General features: G+C 39.1%; 1 protein-coding gene across 1 annotated transcript in view; it reads right to left on the bottom strand.

Annotated features, from left to right (window-relative positions):
- LOC115789813 (transmembrane protein 132D-like) overlaps window positions 1–25,211 on the bottom strand; it is a 40,971-nt gene that overhangs the window by 13,365 nt on the left and 2,395 nt on the right. Inside the window, exons 2-6 of the mRNA XM_030743337.1 lie at window positions 23,492–24,407; window positions 16,472–16,618; window positions 12,087–12,258; window positions 8,086–8,229; window positions 1,905–2,113 (exon numbers count right to left, since the gene is read on the bottom strand). Coding sequence (XP_030599197.1) covers window positions 1,905–2,113; window positions 8,086–8,229; window positions 12,087–12,258; window positions 16,472–16,618; window positions 23,492–24,407 — 1,588 coding nt within the window. The remainder of the gene's footprint in view (window positions 1–1,904; window positions 2,114–8,085; window positions 8,230–12,086; window positions 12,259–16,471; window positions 16,619–23,491; window positions 24,408–25,211) is intronic.

Below are 25,211 nucleotides of genomic sequence, written 5' to 3'. Positions count from 1 at the left end.
CTGAAAATCAGTGGCAACAGGTCTTATGGAGTGATGAGCCCAAAATTGACATTTTTAATTGTTCTCTATATGTTTGGAGGAGGTCAGAAGAGAGGTGCAACAGTGAGTGTTTACAGCTATCTGTAAAACACGGTGGAGGATCTGTCAGGGTTTGGGGCTGCATTTCAGTCAGTGGTGCTGGAGATCTTGTCAAAATTGATGGAATTATGAATGCAGAAAAATATCATCAGATTTTGATCCACCATGTAAAACCATCAGGAAAGCAGTTGAGAGGACTGAATAAAGGGCAGACAACAACCACAGAAGAGCGTTTGAATGTCCTTCAAGATATCTGGAGTACTGTTCCTGAAGACTGCTTGAAGAAATTACAAGTTTGCCTAAGAGAGTTCAGGCTGTATTGACCAATAAAGGTGGTCATACCAAATATTGACTTTCAAACTCATTAAAACTGCACAAACTTTGTTATTGCCTTCGATGCTTTATTTCCATGTATGTTTGCACGTTTCAATAAATCACTGCACCTATTTCCCCATTTTCCGAGCAAAATATAAGGAAATGAGAGGCTCATGACTTTTGCATAGTCCTGTATATTTTGCCCTTGATTTCATCCAAAGAGTGATTTTTAAAAACACTTTAACACAAAGCTTTGAGATTTCTGTTACCTCACTTTTCAATTAGTTTTTCAATAATCCTTAAAAGAGCATGTCTTTTATAGGGTTGCTAGGTTTCAAATCAATAAGCACAGTATTAGTGTTAATTAGTGTTTAACAGTCTATTCTGAAACCAAAAGAGATATAAACCGTCTATAAAAAGCGTGCAGAGGTGAAAATACTTCATGTTTTTAGTTGTTGAGTATGCTTAAAACATATTAAAAACATATAAAAAGTCTGTTTTGTCTTCATTACATATATGCACATGTAACTTACTGTAGTCTACACAGTAGCATGGTTAAAAAAAACTAAGCACCTTTTTCATTTATATATTTTATTTAAAAAGAGAGAAAGAGACTAGTCAGTACAGTCACTGTCGAAATTTCACATTTCTGACCTATTGTTCCTTTGAGCCCAGAGCTGGGTAATGAATGTTTTGGGAAATGACAGCCCATCAGGTTGCCATCATCATTAGTATTGAGTGGGGAAAATAGTGACTTGTATTGAGTAAAATCCCACTAACCTTTACCTCCAGGGCAACTGTGTTGCCTTTACTCTCGCCTGCTCTCTAATGTACCAAACACAGATGTGATGTTGTTTGTTATGACTGAGTGTAAAGAGTGCACAGATGGATATTAGAAACGCACCACTCAGTATCATTCAATTCAACACAACCACTAACATTCTCAAAATGCACCAGTTGATTCAGTGTATTTCTGAACCAGTATCAACAAAAACAAAGTACAGCAAATATTTCTTACAGGGTGAGCATCAGCTTTAGAGTTAAACCTGCATTCTATCTGAAGGCCAACAGCTATGGTTGCAAAAAGACTTCTAAAGAACTTTAAGGGAAGAATTTTGTTGTTGTTGTTGTCCTGACCTGAGTTTAAGGACTCATTCACACATTTTGGGTCATACCGAATAAAAAACTAAGTCTACTTTATAAATCTTGGTCATACCATTTTTCAAAATGGAAATGCCTTGTCAATCACAAGTTGTTAGCCAGTTATTGACAAGTTGTTCACAGTCAGATCTGCCCCTCTTCATCAGATCCATTTTTTGCCACCAAGATGGCAATGGCAGAAACGCTCATTTCGATGCTTCAGAAAGGGACTTCCGAATCCAGTCCTAGTGACATCACGGTAGCTATATCCATCTCAGAACTCACTTCATAACAAAGTCTTACAGCATTTCATAAGCAAGGCAACAGAACCTCAAGGAAAAACAGATATACAGCAGCTGGTCAGGCCTTACCTCTTGTTTCCAGTAGTAACAGGAACCCTCCAACCTTTGATCTGGCTGAGCTCAGGGTCGGCCACATCGATACGCAAGGGCAGGCGGGGCATCCATACACTCATCTCCAGCTGGGCACTCAGAAAACCATAGGTGAAGTTGAGCATTATCCTACTTTTCCCTCTTGTCTCCTTTCCGTTTACATATATGTAGTTGCAGCGCTCTGACACCTGGCAAGAAAAATGAGAAGAAAGATCAAGGGTGAAGGAGTTGAGAGTGATTGGGTTTGTATGTGTCCCTAAAAACTTCATAAATATGATAACCTAGAAGGTGATTTTTAGATGTACACAGGGGTCACTTGACTAGAGCTGGAAGTGGACTGTCATCTAGTGATGTGAAATCAATATTCTCTGGCTGTACCCATGCTGAAGGTCCTTCCATGCAAAGCCTAAGCAAACTGAATAGATTTGTGTGGATGGATGATGAGAGGAGAGAGTGAACAATAATGTAAAACCCCACACATACCAACATTTTATTAATTTCACACTACTTTCATAGTCTGGCCTGGGAATTGTAGTGTGTTTGTGTTAATGTCATGTAAATTCACATCTGTGGTCTCTATGAAACCGTTACCAAATGTAAATTAACTCTGCCTTATGACCATTCCTGTAATGCCTTACTGTAGGCGGGAGCGCCACAATCCCCACCAGTGAGAGCAATGAGGTGAGACACAGTGGTTGGTGTGTTTTATTTAAGATTGGAGGCCTATCTCCACTGCCGCCGTACTTATCTTAACAAACCAGTGGCTCCACAGAGGTAATTGGAGAGCACTAGACTGGAGAATAGAATGTAGCACTGGAGAGAGGGGAGGTGAAAAGGAGGAGGAGGAAAAAGCAGATGGAGGAATGAATTCTGAGGTAAGCCGAGCCGAACTCTCATGGAAATGATGACGGAGAACAGTCCATCATGCTGACTGGTCATGACTCTCATTTCTTGGGCAGCTTTCCAATGCAGCGTCCTCCTCTATAGACAGTAGACGATTTGACTTTGCATGAGGAGGGATGCCAGTTCTGTTGTTAGTAAACTGATCAAATATATGTGCCTTCTTAACTTGCCACCCCCACCCCTCTTTTTCCATTTGACAGTACAAGAAAGAATGCAGGGGCAGGGGGTTGTTTAGCTGCAAGTGTTGGTGAAGTTTGCCTGTCTCATTGATCCTTTATCTGACTTTGATAAATCACCATCTGTGGTGTGTGTATAAGCTCCATGTTACAAATGTTTTCAATTATCTGTATAATGCACAGAGTTCAAAAAGATCCATTTACTAGATCATGTCAAAAGTTGTAGAGCAGTCTACAATTTTTGAGGGGTGGAGATGCACACATTATTCAGATTTACTCCAGCAAGGGACAAGAGTGTGACACAAATAAACACAGGCCAGAAACAGCTATCCACTCCATGACATCATATCTTACCAAGCATGTGCAAAGACACCATGCTAACAAAAAGACCCCTGGATCCAAACTGGGTGTATCTTGACTCTAACCAAGAAGCTAAAGCTTGATACTTTAAACAGCCAACAAGCAGAAAAACATGAGACATGCTTTTGTTTCTTCCTGCACACTTTTATTTTAAATTCTACGAAAAGACAAGCTCGCAATGATAAAAGTGCAAACTGCGTCCAGGACAGAAACAACCACTAACACAACGTCGGCTCTTTGCAGGCATCTGCGCAGACCGCATACAAACACAAAGCTCGCGTAGATCCCAGAGTGATGTTAAAGCTGAGTGTGTGCTGAGCCCAGCCCAGCAGTCAGAGCCTGATCTTCAACAGGTAACAAAGCCAGTGATGAGCAGTCAGGGGGTAAACCTCCATTTCTACCTGTACATGTTTCTAAAGTAGAATCACTGTGGCAAAAGCTTTGAAGTCTCTTTCGGCTGGTTTTCAACTTTGCTTTGTGTTGTCGCCTTTTTATTCAAACTGATGCATTAAAATGTCCCAGTTAGGTTCGGGATTTGTGTCAGTGTGTGGGACTACAGCCTAAAATTGATATTGTCAACTAGTAATTATGTGACATTTCAGGCCATATTACACAGAAATGCAAAAGTAATGTAATGAGTATGTAATGAGAGAAACAAATTACCTTCTCTGGAGAGTTATTAAGTAACATAATGCATTACTTTTGAATAATGACCCCAACAGAACTACTTAGGATAGAAAATGTAACTCCTTTCTACATAAGAAATTCCAGTCAACACACTTTGTATGTTAATTGCTCTTTTTTGTTGTTCTCACTTTGTTTTCAATCAAAACAAATCTTGGAACACAAATTGAGTGTTTACTTGACAATAAGACACAAAGTAATACATTATTTCCATGTTTATTAAATGCCTCTCAAATCAATTCAAGGAGCAAATATAGAGTATCCTCTGAAAAACAAAGGCCTAAGGAAGCCATCCGCCCACCTTCCCCTCTCCTGCTACGAGTGAAAAGGGAAGCAGGGGGATTTCTGAGTGGGAAAAGTAGAAGGAGCACTCGAGGAGATCAGAGGCACACAGCGGCGTCGCCAGCTTTCTGAATAGAAAATAGAACAGGAGGATAGCTTGGCCCTCATTTATTTTCAAAAGGGAAAAGACAGGCAAGAAATTGCCTTGGATTTTACTGTTGTCCAGACAATTAAATACGCATAAAACTTGACTCATGACAAGTCATTTAAAGTACTGCAGGGTTATGTGGGCCGTGCTTGCATTGTATTGTGAGAGACATGAGAAAACCCGACCAGAATGAACTCATTCTGCTGCATAAAGTTTTACTGTGTATTTACTCATTACTTTAAGACACAGTTATAAAAAGATAATTGGAGTAGGAAAAGAAGGACATTAACTGGGGGAAATTAAGTTGCAGAATTAGGTATTTTATATCCTGCAGTCTTATTTTTTACTGTGCGTTTTTTTTTCTGCATGTTTTTTCTGCACTTTAGTCTATTGCATATTTCAACCTATCAGATATATTTCAGAGCACTGAATTTTGCTGCAGTGTTTAATAATAGTGAATTTTTTATCTACAGTTCCCAGCTTGTGTTGTTCTCTATTAATCTCTGTTCAGGAGACGGCTGAAATGTGTTGGAATGGACAGTCTATGAACATCATATTGTGTAAATTGCTTTCTAAGTTACATTATTATGCTCCCTAAATTCCCCATAAAAAGTATTTCCATTACAAGGCTTTAAAAAAAAAAAAGATGTATCACTGCATTAGTAAATTGCCACATGACCAATGCTGATTCTTCCTCTTTGCACCAAGAGAAGAGGATGACTGCATCATAACTCTCAAGTAAAAAGTTAGTATAGCTATTTTAGAACAAAAAAGTAGTAGTTTTGGTGCACAACAGCTCATTTGCCAGCCTGGCTGGTGGATGCAAACACATGACAGGAACAAGAGGTATTTTTTGAGGTCTCAAACAACACAGAAGAACTTTATGAGGTAATCCCAGGGATCCTGAAAGGTTTTGGACCAAGGAGAGAAGTTCCTGGCCCACTGGAAGAACCATAATGATACATTAGTTGCAGCAAATATGGAAATACAGCAAGACTTCTGTCAAGAGATGGAACAAGAAGCAATGGCTTGATAAAGTGCTACAACTAAAAAACCCCAAAACATTCATAAACACCATCGTCTTCATTTAAAATGTGGAAAACTATTCTGTGGTCAGAGGAATCACGATTGAAATTATTTTTGGAAAACATGGACACTGTGTCCTCTGGATTAGAAAGAAGAGGGCGCTTCCAGTTTGTTATCACCACTCAGTTCAAAAGCCGGCATCTCTGATGGTATGCGGGTGCATTAGTGCCTATGGAAATGGCATCTGGAACAGTACCGTCGGTGCTGAAAGGTTAATACAGGCTTTAGAGTAACATATGTTCCCATCCAGATGACATCATTTTCAGGGAGGGCCCTGTTTGTTTGAACAAGGCAATGCTAAACCACATACTGCATCTGTTACATTAGCATAGCTTCATAGGAGAATAGTCCAGGTGCTGAACTGGCCCACCTGCAGTCCAAACCTTTCACCGATTCAAAACATTTGGTGCATCATGAAACGAAAAATACAACAAAGACCCGGGTCTGTAGAAAAGCTAGAATCCTATATCAGACAAGAATGGGACCACATTCCTCTCCTAAAGTCTAATAACTCTCCTCAGTGTCCAGCCATTTATGGACTGCTCTTAAAAGAAGAGGAAATGCTTTACAGTGGTGAACATGGCCCTGTCCCAACTTTTTTCAGATGTGTTGCTGCCATCAAATTTAAAATGTTCAAAATGAGCTAATATTTTTCTTAAAATGGTACATTTTCTCAGTTTAAACAACATTTTACACAGCGTTTCAACTTTATTTTTAGAATTGGTGTTGCATATTGCATTATTATTGGATAGTCACAGAGTTTTAAATCTGTTAAGAACTGCTGGGATGCCTACAAGTTTTAATGACTACATTGAAGAAATGCGTTAATTCAGATATGCAGCATGAAATTATCCCCACTGTTAACAATTGTGACTGACAATATTGTGAAATCACAAAAATAAAAAAATTAATGATAATGGCTGATTATTTTAAAGGGTCACTAATGATACATTAGTGGGATATTTTAATGTCTGAAAAAATAAATGAGTTGATACAAAACAGTGTATTATTAAAGTAACGCCGGCTGAGTTTTTAAGGCCAAGAACAAAAACAGAATAAACACACAATTAGCATAAAGAGAAGAGTAGAGAAATATTCATGGATTTTTTTTGGATGTTTTTTTCTAATTATGGAAAAATATAAAGTTAGAAAAGAACATTGATGGTGTGTCTACATTAAATAAACCACATGCAGCACTGAAGAGCAGCACTGGCAGCATCAGCCTATAAACACTGCAGGTTCAAAGGTGCAGCTGGTGCAGTAGGAGTGCATACTGTGGGATTTCCTCTCAGTGAAACAACTGCTTGGAGGATCAGAAGTCCCCCAACCATAAAGTGTCCAGTGTGGCAACACAGGAAGGGAAGGGCTTTCAGAATAAAATACGACTGGATAAGAAAGGTTGTCTTGCATATGAAAGACATTAAATAACCTCCAGTGATACATTTGATTAGACGCATGCACTTTGAGACCAGTTAGTTCATATTTGCCCGTTCAGACACAATCGTTCTTCTGTTGTAACGATGGGAAAATGTTTAAAGAAGCCATTCATCTGCCCTGTGCCATGTTGATGTAAGAAGTGGCTGCAGAGCCTGTCTTTATCTTTTCCATCCATGCTCTCATAAATAGATGCCATTTTCTGTGCATCTGTGTAGATATGGTCACTTATTTGTTTTTGAAAATGTATCACACAGCTAGATTTATATGTACTGCACATAATTGAATCCCTAATAAAGAGTCAGTCTGTGGGGATTATTCTATGACAGGGTTAAGTTTGTGGTTCCAGGCTTCAGCTTCAGCTAGTTGCATTAAGAGGGTCAGTGACTGCAGGAAGCAGAAGACCATTAGGAGACGCATAATAACTGGATTAAGCTGATAGAGACCATCAAAAAGTCTCACTCTCTTCAGCTCTTTCTCACTCACTGTAGCTGCCGAGTTGTCTGACAGAAAACAACATAAATACCTCTCTCATTTTCTGGTTCTCCTTCTCTGCCACCCTCACTCTTCTTTTTGCTCTTTCTGTCCTATTAACACAGATCCATTGCGCAAAGGTCAAATTACTTATGGACTAAGTGGTGCGAGCATAAGCTCTCGCTATATTGGAAGAGGCTACTTTTATCCACAGTGCTTTAACACACAAAAGACACACACACACAGAGAGAATAACACACTAGAGCTGGGCTTGTTGAATGCGATGCCATAGTGACAGTGGATGTTTCAGAGGCATATACCGAAATGAATCATGATCTATTGTCATTCAGCATTCAACAGGCAGATGATTCCGGATTTTCATTCACTTCAAAATGCCATTACATAAACCTGAAAGACCTGCTTTTTTTAAATGCATTACGCAATTATCTATTATTTATACATAAAGCAGAGCTTCTAGATACAGTTAATACTATGTGTTCTGGGTTTTATTACAATTGCTACATCTATCTCAATGCTTAGCTTACTTATTTCACATAAAGCCAAACACATTAGAAATATGACAAACAAAAGGCTTACAGTTTTCTTGACTTACCTTGAGTACATCCTCCTCTGTAGACTTGCAGTTGGTGTAGTTGGTCACATCAGTGACTGAGCCACTGGCCTCAACGGCAAGAGTTTTCACAGGGACTGAAACACTTTTTCCCGTCAGCAGTGCAGTATTCAGTATATCCGTGTTCTATGCATAAAGAAGGGTAGGTAAACCACATGTTAGCAGTCTAGGCTAAGACCATATCATGGCTGTATTTGCTGTTGTATACAAAAAAAAAAAAGCTTTGTAGTTGAGGATAATTTTCTAATATAGCGAGGGAGAGTCAGAAAAAGAAGAGATGTCCCCCAGCTGTAAATTAAACTGACATACATATCTTAATTGTCATGCTTACACACACATACACACAAATTTCGAATGCTAAGTTCCTCAGAGTGGTGATAGGTGTATTCTCCTACCCTTGAGAAGAGTTTCTACTGTTGTTGAGCCCACTGATTTCCATTAAATGAGTTAAACTCTGGGGTAATTACAGGTGTAACTTCAAACACAATGTTGTTGTCTTGGGGGTTTTTTCTCTGCTTTTAAATAGGGGTGTGAACTAGATAGGAAAAAAAAAAAGTGGACACATTTGGTATATGACTGCTCAACAGTAAACCTTTCTGAAAGCCCTCCTAGCCTATCAGATCATACGCATTTGCAATTATCACTATTATATCTATAGGAACAGCGATAAGAGGCAAGACTAAAGCACACATTCAAACTGGACAAATGTGCTAAAAACTTGTGTATCACAGGCACAGTCATACTGAAAATACCCTAATTCCTGTAGTGCATTATATTGCCCACAGATCAGCACTAACACAGACTAACACCTAAACCTGATTACATGTTTAATCTTCTAACCTATTTTCCCACCTTATACTGTCAGCGCAGAGCAGCAGCTTACCCCTCACACATCCTGCAACGTGTCATCTGGCCTGATGAAGCTTTAATTTTACACTTTAACTCTTCCTTCTGCACGGATTTACAACTAGATCCCAGTTTATAAGATCTCTGAATATGTCTTTTTTTTTTTTTAGGCAGTGGCATTGCGTGTGTAAGAAGCTTTGGGTGATCAGTGCTTTTTTTATCTCTTGATACTTGTGAAATAAAGTACCAGGCGGCGCTCAGCAGATGTTCCCTGACAGCTTCACATTCTGAACTCTGCTGGCTTGACAGCTGCTGACCGCAATTCCAAAAGGACATGCTCTAGTTCAGACTCCAACACTGACCCAAACATAAGCCACTGGATCAGGGATAGCAGAAAATCAGAAAGCAGTAGTTTCACTCTGTGGTGATGCCAGCGCCACACTGAGAGGTGTTGATGTCCTGTAGAAATCTGGTTTCATCAAGTTCAGCTAAAGTAGTTCAGCTTTTTCATTTTTCATGTGATTTCTGAAAAGAAGTGTTTATTTTCACTCAGCAGCAAACTGTAGCATTGTTTGCTTATTCAGTCACTTCTTGACTTTTCAAATGATGACTATAAGTGATAAATCCTTTACTGCGTTATAGGTGAATTGGACTAATACTATACTAACACAGTAAATGTGCTCAAATGTCACATAGCAAGGTTACAGGATGAAACATATTCTGAGATATACTTTCTTTTTGCTGCCAGACATTGTCCTTCACATTTGTTCAATAGTCACTTGAATGAATATAACATTTCTGTGGCATTAATGGTTCATCTTGCCAAAGTTTTGACTGTAGCAGTGATGAAGATGATTCATACGGTTCTAATAGTTGTTTTAGTTTAAAGAGAGCTGCAGCCACCTCGTGAAATAGGCCCATTAACTCTACCTTTAACTGAGAAAAGAATATTTTCCACATGTGAATGACATAGTGTTGTGAAAAAGTATTTGCCCCCTTTCTGATTTTTTTTAGCTTTTCTGCATATTTGTCACACTTACACGTTTCAGATCATCAAACAAATTTTAATATTAGACAAAGCCAGCCTGAGTAAATACAAAATTATTGCCCCGTGGCAGCAAGAACTATAGCAGCATTTGCCATAACTGGCAATGAGTATTTCACATCGCTGTGGAGGAATTTTGGCCAAATCTTCTTTGCAGAGTTGTTTTATTTCAGCCACACTGGAGGATTTCCAAAAATGAACGGCCTGTTTAAGGTCATGCCAAAGCACCTCAATCAGATTTGAGTTCAGTTTGAGATCTGTGTTAGTTTTACACCAGATGTAACAGGACTCAAACTTTCCAAAAAGTTCAACTTTTGTCACTTCAGTCCACACATTATTATCATCGAAATGCTTTTTTGTCAAGTGTGAGACAAGCCTTTGTTCTTTTTGGTCAGCAGTGGTTTTTGACTTGGAACTCTCCCATGGATACCTCTTTTTATTCTCTTTCTTTTTGTTGAATCATGAACTCTGACCTTAACTGAGACTAGTGAGGCCTGCAGTTCCACAGATGTTGTTCTGGGTTCTTTTGTGACCTCCTGGATGAGTTGTCGATGCACTCTTGGAATAATTTTGGTTGGCCGCCCACTCCCGTGAAGGTTCATCACTGTTCCAAGTTTTTTCCATTTGTGGATAATGAATTTCACCATGGTTCACTGGAGTCCCGAAGCCTTAGAAATGGCTTTGTATCCCTCTCCAGACTGATGGATGTCAGTGACTTTGTTTCTCAGCCTTTTCTTTAGATTGTAGCAGGATGTGTTGCTTTTATTTCACTTTGTCAGACAGGTTCTATTTAAGTGATTTCTTGATTCAGCAGGTGTGGCAGTAATCAGGCCTGGGTGTGGCTAGTGAAATTGAGCTCAGCTTTCCCCCCCCAAAAAATGTGGTTAATTACAGTTAATTCATGATTTAACAAGTACTTTTACACATTTGGTTATCGTTATCTAATATTAAAATTTGTTTGATGATCTGAAACATTTAAAAATAAGCAAAAAACTAAGAAATCAGGGAAGGGGCAAATACTTTTTCCACTGTGACTGATGAAATATATTGTGTTTGTTTTCAAATGGTGCTTTAAATTATGTTTACCACAAAATAGTGTGGATCATCTGTCAAGGACAAATATACAGTAGAAGTACCTTGATGTTTTAGACATTTTTCTTTCAAAATGTTTTGAGATTGCACACGGCAGCAGGGAATCATTGCAAGCATGTTTAATATTTATGCACAATACTGTGATCAAAGGGTAGACCTACAGTGAGCTAACATGGAAGAAAAACTAAATAAAGGGAGACTGGTCACAAAAGTGATTTGCTGTCAACGTGACATTCATTTCATTCTATTCAAAACCAAAATACAAAAAAATTCTGACACTTTTCCCATTTGAGTGAGCTGACTTTCAAAAGATTTCAAGTTTTTGCCCTCTTTATATCATTGCAGAATGATATGATGATACTAATTAAAATGCTAATTGCTGGGTTTATTGAACCTTGCAAATGAGTGTACCATAAATGCTGACAGGCTTTGAACACTTTCAGATAAAGACTAGAATATCTGTGCATGTTAAGTCCACCAAAAGAAAAAAATGTTCTTGACACCTAAGAGTTAGCTTTTCTGTGCCATTATAATACCTCATTATATATGATGCATTTATGCATCTCACCTTGAATATGAAACTGCTTTTTACCAAGGCAATGAATGCCAGTTTCATAAAGATTGAGTGGGGGCCCATGTATGCGCTAATATTGCCCTGTGACAAAGTCAAGTGCCCTGGCATATTGCCTAATCTGACTTTGAACCTCTCACTTTCTCTGCTATTGTTATTAATAAGAGTACAATCCATCCATCCATTCATTATGGCAGCTGGGAAGAGTACAATCAATTGCATAAATAATTCAATGCAAAACCTGCAAGCTAACATCTTTAATTCCAAGTCATGAATAAAAACAATAAAGTAAGGAATAGATTAATGCAACCAACAGTAAGCTATATGAAAACATGCATAATATCTTACACACATAGATTTATGCTGTAGTATCACATTTTACATAAATATACTGCAAAAGGGAGCATTTTATATTGAAACAGTTCTCACCATGACCAGAGGTGCCAGCCCCACGTAGTCTCTCTGGGTGGTGTAGATCCGCATAACGCCCACATCCTTCACACTGCCTGGCAACTCCAGACGCCAGGAGATGGTTTGACTTTCAACCTGCTCTGAAACACCTTTTGGTACAAAGTCCAGCTGTAAAACCTCCAGAAGACCCCTGCTTGGAGATAAAATGTATATTTAAAATAAAGTCAGGTAAGTTAAAACAAGCCTAGATATGTTTTGGTGAGCAGTAGTCAGCAATATTGTGTCAATTTTTTTTTTTTTTTAACACTTTACAATTTTAGTTACACTGCAAAATCGACATCGACAAAATCTGTCACCATGAGGGACAGGTCACACACCACACCAGATACAACCCTGATGAGAACTGAATGCTTAAGTTTAATATTTCATTTGTGAAGAATGTTCAAACAGACGTTACATATTTAGGTTACAGGTAACATTTTGACACCATTCAGATATTGGTAGCACTTTCTATTATGGCTTGATAATAACGGCACAATAGTGGGGTAATAAGGTGAAAACAAGAAGGTACTACCACTTAATTACCAAAGTAATAGCTGTAAAAATATAATTACTTGGATAAGTAATATCACATTGAACTTTATGTAACTGGGTTATAACAATATATAATAATGTGGAAACAAACATATGTCTATAAGGCAAAACCAGTTAATAATAGCATGGTCATATTTTGGTAACAATATGACAACTTGCATTAGAGTTTTTAAATAATGACTTTTGGTAGTAAGCTCATAATAATAAGATAATACTGGTTGATGTATATTTGGATACAGTTACCATATTATGAGGTTACTACTACATGTCACCATGTATCAAAATCTCAGTGGAACGTTTCCAGCACCTTGTTGGTTCTAAACCACAGAGAATTAAAGGCAGTTCTGAAGGCAAAAGGGAGCCCAACCCGGTACTAGCAAGGTGAACCTAATGAAGTGGCTGGTTAGTGCATATTATGTATTGGTTGTGCACTCACTCAAATAACATAGCTTTCCTAATTAAAAAAAAATGTCCAAAAGCAAAAGGAGCTTAGTCATAGTGACTAGTCTATAGTGTTCCTTAGAGAACAAATGAAAAAAAAAAGAAGAAAATTAAATGAAGAGAGCTTAATCTGAACTTTGTGAAAAACCACATGTTAAGTTGGAAAGTAAAGACAATACACAAGAGGTTTCATTTCCATCAGCAGATGGAAGAATAAAGTGAGTGTGGAGAGAAGATTAAGTGAGCTGGCAGAGACTTCAGCCAAATATTCTGGTCAAAGGATTGTCAGAGAAATGGAATGTGATGTTATTTAATGTTGGAGAGTGTGTAGGCATACCTGTCAGTAGGAAGAGATCAAAGGGAAAATGAAACAGGGTGTGAATGGAAGTGTGGCACTTTGAAGTGGAGCAAAACTTTGCATGAAGCAAAACAATAAATCTCTACATGATTGAATCTTGAATTTGAAAAGGATCAACAGTGTTGAAATCTGTGGCAACAAAAAAGCAATGCAAACACATGCAGGATATACCCAAACACTCACGCTCTATCAAAAGCAGCCCAAGGACGGATCACTATACAATAACAAAGTGCAGGGAAAGAGGCCATGATGAGGTTATGTGAAGCACTCTAGGTCGCAAATGAAGAGACAAATAAAAAAAATTTTTAAAAAAAAGCAAAACACGCTTTTTAATTTTCTTTTTGCATGTGTGCAACTGTAAGCTTTTAAAGGCTTAAAGATTAAAAGAACTGATTACAGACAAATCAAAGTGTTCTTTTAGGCTGTAAAAAATAAAATGAAACATATTCCAGTGAAAATCTGTTTCCCACGTTTTCCATCTCTAAAGGGCAAAATTCTCCTGAGCGACATGAAGCTTCTCACAGAAACATCTGCTGAGTTGTGGAAGTTCATGACGAGAAATAAATGCTGGCCATGAAGACCAAACCAACTCAGCATCTTTTTTTAATGTTGATTTTGTTGCTGTTTGTTTTTTTGTTTGTTTGTTTGTTTGTTTGTTTTTTTGTTTTGTTTTTTTAATAGAGTTAGATAAAAAGATGAAGTTTTTCTTAGTATGAACAAGCACGATGCCAACTTACTGCAGTTTAGCAAGAAGACTGCCATGCAGGGAAGGGGAGGGAGGGGGGCTTGCCTGGACAAAAAAAAAGGGTTTAGCCAGTAACCCTCATGGATTTTTGTACAGATTAAAGAGATACAATGTGGTAATCATTGAGCTTTAGAGATTCTGGTAAGTGGATTTTGTTACTTCTGGACAGAGTTGGGCTCACAGTTTCCTTCCATTTGTCCCACTTTCACTTGAAACTGTTACCAAAAGGTTGTTAAAACTTTATATGCCAAATGTAAATTTTGACAAAAAAGGGATTTTTTTTTCTATACTTCTTCAATGTCTACTAACAGACATGGGCCTAAAATATCTATTCAGTTTGAGAAAATTATCTAATGTAAAAAAAATAAATAAATAAAGCAATAAGGTGCTGGTTCAGCTCACTGGGGTAACATAGCAACCCATATGCCTCAAGGCTACCACAGAGCCCCGGGTTTGATTCCACCCTGGGCCATTTCCTGCATGTCATTCCTCCTGCTCTCTCCCCTCTTTTCTGATCTGTCCAGCAATAAAGGCTAAAATGCTCAAAAATAAATCCTGAAAAAAAAATGTCAACCCTAAAGTCTCATCTTTCATGTAAGTAAAACAGACCCAGTCAAATTTTAAACAGATTAAAATGATTCACCATGGGAATACCTCGAGAGAAAGTGTGAGACAGATAAACACAGGAGGGTTTTATGACCCTCTTTCCTGGAAATCATCTATGGGGAGGGGGCTTTAAACCCATGGATGCATTATGACTTCAGAGCACAGTGATGGGAGTATGTGTGTGTGGTTTTTTTTGTGAGTGTTTATGTATGCGTGTGTTTCTGCATGCCTTGCATGTGTGTATGTCTCTCCTAGTGGGAGCTCAGTACAAGAAACACGCCTTGGAATATCTCTTCTTCCTAATCTCCATTTCTGAACGTGCAAGCGCTTAAGCCCGGATAACGTAGCCATGATTATGGATTATTACGGATATGTGGGTCGGACGGATGGCGGGTGGTGTGTGTTTGTGTGGGCAGACGTTGCTGGGTAGAGGTGGCTGCTGGTGTGTCGTCAACATCAACTACTACTGATGTATTCAGCTGGTGTGCATCAGGCCAAACAGGCAGAGAATATTCTGTGAAATTAATCTTTGGTTTATCTTTGTTTACTGTTAAACTAAATGAATTAACAGGACATAACTTTTATTTATTTACTGCTACTTAAATTTCTCATATTTCTCATATTTTAGGCACGTCAAAGCCATTTGAATGGTAAAGCCCCACAGAACGGAGAAAATAACCTAACAAACTACATGTTTGTTGTTAGATGTTAAGTATTATACATATAAGATAATAAGTGTGTTTATATATTTGCATATGGGGGACTATATTTGAAATTACTTTATAACCAGATATAAAAAAAAGAGAATTAAATAAACATAAACAGCAATATTAAAGTATTTTACAGTCTTATTCCTTCAGTGTCACAAAGTGTGTTTACATGAAGCAGCATAATCCAGTTATGCTGCTTTTGATCATATTTTCAGCATGATGTGTACATGAAAACACAGGAAAATCTCACTATGCATATTCCCATATATACACGATAAGTACCAGCATCCTCGTTAGTGATCACAAGACATTTACAAAGTTGCAAGACATATTCAGGAAGTAATATCCAGGCATCTTGTATTATGGTTTCGTGAAACTGGATAAGGGCTTATTTATGTCAGTGTAAACACACCCAATATAATATTCTGCAGAGCCCACATCTACTATTTTGGGCAGTCAGTCCTTACAAGACATTATTTTTGTTATTATCATTATTATTATTAATAGTAGTAGTAGTAGTAGTAGTAGTAGTAGTAGTGGGAAGAAATGAAGAATTGCACCTGCAAAACATTTCATTACTCTGAGCAGAACTTGGAGACACGCTGGGTGACGCTCTTACCTCCTCAGAGAAAAATGTCTATTATATGAAAATGGATACAGTCTGTGCATCACCAAGCATAATGCACTTTTTTTTTTTTTTGCTTTTCATCTGAAAACATCCATTTTCAATTTGTCTTGTGAAGTGATTGCAACACTGCAACACACTGTTGATCACTTTTCCTTAGCAGCAGGGGTTATTGAAATCTTTATAACAGTAGACAACGCCACAGAATAAGGAATGAGAAAAGATGAAAATTGCTTTATGAGTGTGGAGAAATTGTGTTTTATCGCAGGTATGTGAAGAGTCTAGTGAAAACATGCAAATGCCCTGTGCGTGCGATGGACTGACCTCTTTGCAGTGATAGCAGCCTTTCTGCGGCAAACAACAGACACTGTGTTTGGAGCGGCTCCTCTGCCAGGCTCCACCACCATGTCCCATAGTGCTGAGTCACTAGGCCGAGCTGCACTGAATGACAGGCCCGTTTTCACTGCAGCCCTGCAGCAAAAACAGGCACATAAATAGTGCAGTTAGTATAACACATGACTGTACACTCTTGTAGACTTTTTATACAATGTCATAAAAAAGAAAAGAAAGCTTCATATAGTGCTCTGCTGCCTCAGTATTTTATTACCTACATAGGTTTATCATAGGACATGTGCAGCACAACATGGAGTTATACAGAAATGTTCTGATGCTTAAAAGAAATATTTGAACGGTTGCATCTGTCTCTTTTTTTTTATCTGCAGCATCAATATTTGCTGTATCTTTTGGGATAATGTACACTAGTATTAACAGTACTGAGGATTGTGCGCACTTGCTTGATGATGTGGGTTTTACCTGCAATCTTTTGCTGTGCTTTGCTGTTCTTGTTATGTTATAATAAAGGTGAGTCACTGACAGACTGAGTTGCAGGTTGCTTGAAGGCTGAGAATTAGTGGAGGTATTTAATTCCCATTAGCCTTGGGAAGATCTGGAAATCAGTTAATCACGTCTTATACACACAACTCTGCTAGGAGAGATAGAACTTGTCTCATAAATAATTCTGCACAGACCAAAAACTCCTGCAAATCCAGCTATTACTAAAAGATTTGGTTTTTTGTCAAACTGTCCATCCATCCATCTTCTTCTTCCTCTTATCTGAAGCTGGGCTGTGGTGGCAGCAGATTAAGTAGGGTATTCCTTTTCTCTGCAATCTTTTTCAGCTCCTCTTCGGGGATACCGAGGTGTTAACAGGCCAGATGAGATACACAATCTCTCCAGCGAGTTCTGGGTTTGCCCCGGGGTCCCCTACCAGTTGGGCATGCTCGGAAAACCCCCAAGGGGAGGCACCCAGGAGGGATCATAATCAGACACACGAACCGCCTCAGCTGGCTCCTTTTGACACAAAGGAGCAACGGCTCCACTCTGAGCTCACTCTAGATGTCTGAGCTCCTTACCCTATCTCTAAGGCTGAGGCCAGCTAACTCAGGAAACTCAGCCACACTGGTGATGCAGATCCGAAAACTGAAAAGTGATACTTGGGCAACAAATGCTTCTAGTCCTTGTTTGAAGTGCAGTGATTAACTAATTTGTACTTACCATACACAGTATATATAACAAATGGACATGGGCTGATAAGTGAAACCAATGCCGGAATCCTCAAATCTGCATTCTTTCTGGTGATCTGCAGGGGATGACTCATTCTATTTGCAAAAACAAATCAGCTTGTTAAGAAGTCTAGGGGGAAATTACACTAATGCTCATTCAATTTATGAACTCAGCAAACATTTTTTGGCTATACAATACTGTGCAAAAATCTTGAGAAATCCCTCATTTCTTTATATTTGGCTTCCAGCGAGGCAGACTTTCTTTTCATTTTTTTAAAAGTGGTTTAAACAATTATTCTCCTGGTTTTCTGGAAGTCGTTCAAAGTTTATTCTTGGATATTGGCTGCTTTTTCACTCATTTTCAGTCCAGTCCTTGTACCTGAATATTTTCAAAGGATTGCTTTTGTTGTCAGCAACTTAACACTGACCCACGAAAAAGGGGAAAAGGAAAACAGGGAGCTGTTACTACTAAACATACATACTAAACCTATGTAAGGCATGGCCAGACACCTGGCTTCTTAGGTGGGCTGCAAATATTCTCATGTCAAGGATTAGGTGAGTTGCCGGCAATGTTCAAAAGGGAATTCAGCCCATGCTAGCTTAAGAGCATCACTGCAGATTTGTCAGCGGGATATTAATGCTGGGAAAAATTTGGTTAAAAAAAAAAAAGACCTCATGGTCAGCAAAGAGCTGTATTAGCTGGAAAGTGTGCTGGGTGAGTTAAAGTGATGTGTGACAACAGGCAGACCATGGTTGTGACAGAATGCTTATTCTTCAAGAAAACATTGAGGTAAACAATGAAAATATCACTAAACCTCCTTCATCGGCCTCACCTTTAAGTAAGACATATCCACAATTTTCATTATCTACTTCATTATCTATTGTCTACTCCAAATATTACTCCTGCCACCAGTTTGAAATGTGCAAGGCTCAAGCATTTATTAAAACAAGTGACATGGAACGACAACCTGTTATTTTACAACACTCTGTCTCTATGTCTGTTTTACCAACCTGTAGTTATTTCGGCTACAATTCAGATTTCAAATAGTGGAAGAACAATATGACTGATAGATGGAAAGAGAGGAATGTATTCCTGATAGAATAAGGGTCAGTGGAAAGTGCACGCCATTAGGCCTACCACATTCGCACACTCATCCAAATACACACACTTAAAAATACAGACTTGTAATCAAAGAGCAACTAGACAGATCAATAACCCCTGAGACTGAGGTCGGGGTCAGAGCTGTTCCAAAGACAAAATACACTACGCAAGAATTAAGAGCACATTTAAACACAGACTCACGCACTCACACATGAATATTGTATGCTGAAAATTCAGTGCATGCAGAATAAAGGCTTGTGCAGAGCTTAGTTTCTGAAGCAAAACTCTTACGCCAAAGCTGTTTTAATTTGTCATTTTAATGAAAGCTTGAAAAATCAATAAAGGTAGACACTGATTCAAGCGGGCAGATCAGAATGCAAATTTAAAAATAATAATTTTAGAGGATGTTTGTCTTTCATTTCCCTTAAATCTTAATTTTCTGAATTTATTTATTTATTTTTAACTATTTGTCACTCTGACGATAGATTAGGAAAAAAAAAAGTCAAACTGTGTTTCAGTTAGGGGAAATTACAGCCTAAGATAAATTTGTTCCTTTGCTGTATGCACTAAATCATTCTCTTGCTGCTTGCCTCAGTCTCACAGTGACAACGGCACCTGATGACCACCCTTCCCAGGGGTGCAAACCACTTCAACTGGCTCCTATTGAGTGTGGAGAGGCAGTAACTCAACGTCAGGATCTTCCTGGATCACTGAGCTTCTTGTTCACAGGCAGACACAGGCTTCCCTGCAGAGAAACCTCATTTCAGCCACTTTTATCCTCGCTCTTTGTCTCTCACTACCCAGAGTTCACAACCATAGGTGGGGGACAGAGTGGATATCGACCCTAAACTGAACAACTCTTCACCCGTATTTTACCAAACTCAGTCTCTTTGTTTAAAGCTGCTATAGCTGCAAAGCTCTCACCGCTTTGCTTTTTTTTTTGACATTCGTGCAACATGAAATAAGCTTTTGTTGCAAATGTGATGTCTGTGAAGATAATATTTTATTTCTCTTTATCATTTTCTAAAAGCTCCCTGTGGTTAATAGGTGGGTAGGAAAGCCTGGAAAACCACACCCACAAAAATACATAAATACACACATGCACAAAAAATACAATCAGTCCTGGCAGCCCAGATCATCTCTACTCTAAAGGGTTAACCTCTTAATTCACTTTCAATCAGGGGCACAGATTATCTGGCCTAACTCTGCTGGAGTGGACTCAATCTTGGGCCAAAGAGCGAAGTAGAGTGGGGATTTCTCCCAGGAGGAATCAATCACTTTGCCAAGCTCCTCAGAGCTAGCCTTCACTTAGACTCAGCTGCTGCACTCAGTCCCCTCTTCTTGTCCAATCTCATTCTGGATGTGGCAGCAGGTCATAAATACACAGACTGAAATCACTGACCTGACTGGAGGAATTTCATTGGTTCGGTCAGTGAGTACGAATTTGGGGAATTTCAGGTGAAGGGGCTGTAAATCCTCACAAATAGTCAAAACAAGAGCAGATGTTAGAGGGTCAGCGTCTCTCCACCAAATCTTACTCGTGTAATTTCAACAATGCAAGCAGAGCTCCATTCAGGTCACTGGGACTCTGTTTTGCGTGTGCGTGTATGCATGTTTGTGTTTGCGAATGCTGCCTGATATTTGAGACGAGCGCTGGGAATAGCACACAGTGACAGGGGTAAGAGTGTGCCCTATGGATTAATATGCACATCTTAATATTTTTCTCCATTCGCCTTCATTCTGTAGCAGATTACTATGCTGTTGTTATGACGACAGCACAATACCACTACATGGGATTAGAAATAAATTTGTCTTGCATTTCAAAGAAAATCATTAATGAGAGTACAGTCTGAAAAGACAAACCTCAGCACAATGGCTTTACAACTGACTGATGCAAAGTGTTCTGATAAAAAGACATTTTTACTCCACCCAGTGATGTGCATCAAAAGGCAAAAAGGACAAACTGAAAACAGACTGAAGTGTGGGTTTCTGTGCTACAGGGCTATCTTTATATTAAGTTCACTTCTACCCAGTGGGGTCTGGCAGATTTTAGTTATTTGTCTTCTTGCTCCATTTATTAGATGCATTATTTATGAAACCAAGTAACCAGAGAACCCTGTTGAAATGTTGAGATATGAAAATCAATGAATCATTTAGCAATTATTTCCTTGTTTATGCAAGAGTGCACCCCGTAACTCCCCCACTAATGGATAAGTTGACGTAGACAAGATATAACATGTCAGTAATTCGTGAAGCCAGTGAAAGTGGCTGGCAAGACAAGTCACGCTGGCACTCAGGCATTTAACTGCAAGGCCTTGATGGTGAGGTCCATCAGTGTTCAAGTGCCTTAAGTAACCGTTTAAATGCATGGAGCTTATCCTTCATGAATACGCTTCAATATATTGTACCTCCTGATGATTCCACTTGGGTCCAGTGCTTTTCATGAGTAACACGTTTCACTGTGACAATGAATTTAAATGTAATTCAACCCAATCCCTTTTTTATTTTATGTTCATTAAACCAATCCAGATCATCAGAATTGTATGTGGTCTTCTACTTCTCTGCCTGTTTTTAATTAAATGCTGTGACACCCAAACAAAGAGCACTGAAAACATACAATGCCTGTTCAGCTCTCTCCCTGGTGGCGGAATGATCATAAAAGAGGTATTTACTCACTGTGTCCACATACCTTGAATATTTCATTCTAAGGCCCTTACATTGATTTTAGCTTCATAAAAGAAATCACATTCAGCATAAAGTGAAAAATATATATAATTTTTGTCAACATCTTTATTTTCACTGACTTTCAGCAACCCAGACATCTGCAGTCTCATCTTACAATTAGTTTGTGCCGCATGAATTGACTTCACCTCAAGAATTTGACAACTATCAGATCTGACACTTGAATTAGACTCAGCACAGTTTACTTTGCAAGGACTTTGTGACCACTTGGACCTTAAAAAAAAACTTTATATGGTATTATAGAATATAGTGGACTCACACTATCAGGGAGTAATGCAAAATGTAATACTGTTAAATAGATCGGTACGCAACATAAAGTGGGGGAAATAATTATTTGATACCCTGCTGAATTTATAATTTGCTCACTTTCAATTAAATAAACAGTCCATAATTTTTATGGTAATTTAATTTTAATAGAGATAGAGATAGAGATATAAAGCACCTTGAGGTGACTGTTTGTTGTGATTTGGTGCTATATAAATAAAATTGAATTAAATACAAAAAAAATAATAACAATAAAAAAACACACACACACACATATTACATGAAAGTTAGAAATTGATTTGCATGTCATTGAGCAAAATAAGTATTTTATTACCTGCAACCCAGGCAAAATTCTGGCTCCCACAGATTGGCTGTGTGCCCATGTGATACAGATTACAATCAGTCAATTACAGATACTCCTGATCTCAATTCATTATTATTATATAAAGCACACCTGTCCACAGAATTAATTTGTTCTATTCCAATCTGTCCACCACCATGGGCAAGACCACAGAGCTGTCAAAGGATATCAGGGACAAGACCTGGAAAAGTCCTGCCCGATGTTGGAAAGGGCTACAAGACCATCAGCAAGAAGCTTGATGGAAGGTGACAACTGTTGGTGCAATTATTTGGAAATGGAAGGCATAAAATGACCACCAATCACCCACAGTCTGGAGCTCCATACAAGATCATGGATGATCATGAGAAAGTTGGTGGACCAACCAAAAACTACACGCTTGCTAATGATCAAAGGCAGTTGGGACCACAGTCACCAAGAACACCACTGGTAACACACTATACCGTAATGGACTGAAATCTGGCATCGACTGCAAGGTCCCCCTGCTAAAGAAAGCCCATGTACAGGCCCGTCTTAAGTTTGCCAGTGGACAACGATTTAGAGAAGACTTGAAGAAAGTTGTGTTTTCAGATGAAGCCAAAATCAAGCTCCGCCACATTTGGAGGAATAGAAATGCTGAGTATGGGTCGTCCAACATGACAGTGACCCAAAACACAAAGGAGTGGCTAAAGTAGAAGCACAATAAGGTCATGGAGAGGCCTAGCCAGTCTCCAGACCTCAGTCCAATAAAAAAAATCTGTTGAGGGAGCTGAAGCTTCAAGTTGCCAAGCAGCAGCTGAGAAACCTAAAGGATTTAGAGAGTTCCTATAAAGAAGAGTGGGCCAAAATCCCGCCTTAGATGTGTGCAAACCTGGTGACCAACTACAAGAAAAGTCTTACCACTGTGCTTGCCAACAAGGGTTTCTCCACAAAGTCATGTTTTGCTTGGGGGATCAAACACTTATTTCACTCAGTGACATGCAAATCAATTTATAACTTTTATATGTGTTTAATCTGGATTTTTGGTTGATATTCTGTCTCTCTCCAAGGAAGCTACCAGAAAAATTAGAGACTGTTCATTTCTTACAAACAAACAATTATTTCCCTCACTGTATGCAGGAGTTGGCTGAGAAGACCAGAAACACTTTTGGGAACAGTTATCAGTTATCTTAGCTGGAAGAGTGCACAAATGGATAACAGCTAGTCTCTGCCAAAACTCCAAAATTTGTCAGATTTTTACCATTATGAGTGGCAACCTGCGATGTCTATAAGAAGTCACTGCTCAAGGCCAAGAAACAGCTCAGCAGATAACTATAGCAAAACAGAATATCTCTCACCTCAGTGTGAAACTTTCCAAGGTAGACGTACTAGCAAGAAAGACATAGAAGGTTGCAACGTCACTGGTCTTGAGGGGTTTGGAAGAAGTCTGGATCACCACAGCACCTCCCAGCCTCAGTCGAAGAAAAGTGGGATTCCCTGGTGCACTTTTGAGCAGACTGACACTTCCTATCCTCATCATTGGTGTCCCTGATCCCCCAGTATCTCTTCCTCTTCCCACTCCTACTCGTTGCAGACTATCCTGTGGGATGCACTGGCCAGTCTGGTCCCTTCGACTCTGGAAGTAGACTTCCACAAGGTTCCCCTGAGGTCCCTTAATCCCATCAGTGCTTTCTGCTTCCCTGCTAGAGCTTCCTGATCTGCTAGCTGAGCTGAACCAGGAGTGTTCTGGCTTCAGCTGTGCCACACAGAATCCACCAGGAGACACCAGGCAAGCCCCACGAACTTCCCTGGTCTCCCAGAAGGCATAAGCCGTAACACAGTGAGCTCCATCCTTGGGCTTAGTGCTATCATTTTTCTTCCCATTATCTTCTGTAGAGCCTGTTGTTTCTTGCCAAGCAGTGATATTGCTTTCTGTGGGCATGTGGAACAGAATCTTAACAACCGGGGATGAGGAACGAACCTGGCGGCTCAAAATGACTGGCAGGATCTTGCGCCCACTGAGGAGCAGGTCTAAAGGAATAGAGGCATCTAAAGCCAGGGGGCCATATGAAGCGTTGACAGATGGCTGGAGAAGCCCAGCACCAGGTCCAGTGATGAGAAAAGTCTCAGTCTGAGCTTTTAGGCTGGAGTTCCCTGATGGCTGCTGACTGTCCTGTTTCAGGAACACATGGTCTACATTGAGGACCTGAAACTTGATGGTGGGATAAACTGGAAATGGAGACATGTCTTCAGCCACTTTCTGAATCGCAGCACCTGTGAAATGATGAGTTTAGGGAATTAGGAAGTTGGAGAAATTAGGTACAAAATGTCCATATAGGTGATAAAAATCTACTGACAAGCATAGCTACCCCTTACAAAGGCAGTTTGCTACTTTAATTGCAAACAGGATGAGGACACATAAAAGATGGAGAAACAAAGCAAAGGGCTGATGACATGAGGGTGAGTTGGCACCAAAAGGACAGAGTCAGCATCAAAACACTGATGAGGACAGTTGGCTAAATGACTTGATAAAGCAAATATGGTTTATTTCAGAACGTAGTTCCTAAAAAGAGAAAAATACACACCCGCTCACACACAGGGGTATTTAGTTTTGCTTTCATTGAATTGTTGCTATCCCTCGCTATTCCTGAATACACCATTCACATTTCCTAAAGCAAACCACTGTGTGGTTTAAAAAAAAACAAAGCTAAACAGTGTAAATCTTATTGCATATCATGCAACCAGATGGTAACCATTACAGTCAGTCTACAAGATGCTGATTAAATTTTCAGCCAGATTAACAACGGCATTTGGCTTTACTATGGAGAATTATACACATTATAATATTCAAGCTCTAAAACACAAGAAATTTATGCAAACCCAAGGTCTAAATCATGCCCGTCCCCCGTTATCCACATAATACATTTATGTTATCCAATGAAGGAAAAGACAAATGTGGCATCTGAGTGTTAAAAAGCCTGTCTGGTAACTTCTGTGGGATGACTGTTTGTCCAAATAGAACGTCGTCTATGACTGATCACTCTTCCCACTGCCAAAGACGCTTGGTAATTTGCCCTG

Source organism: Archocentrus centrarchus, chromosome 12 (assembly GCF_007364275.1).
Source record: "Archocentrus centrarchus isolate MPI-CPG fArcCen1 chromosome 12, fArcCen1, whole genome shotgun sequence".
In the NCBI taxonomy this organism is placed as follows: Eukaryota; Metazoa; Chordata; class Actinopteri; order Cichliformes; family Cichlidae; genus Archocentrus; species Archocentrus centrarchus.
This window is presented reverse-complemented; position numbering and strand designations above follow the sequence as displayed.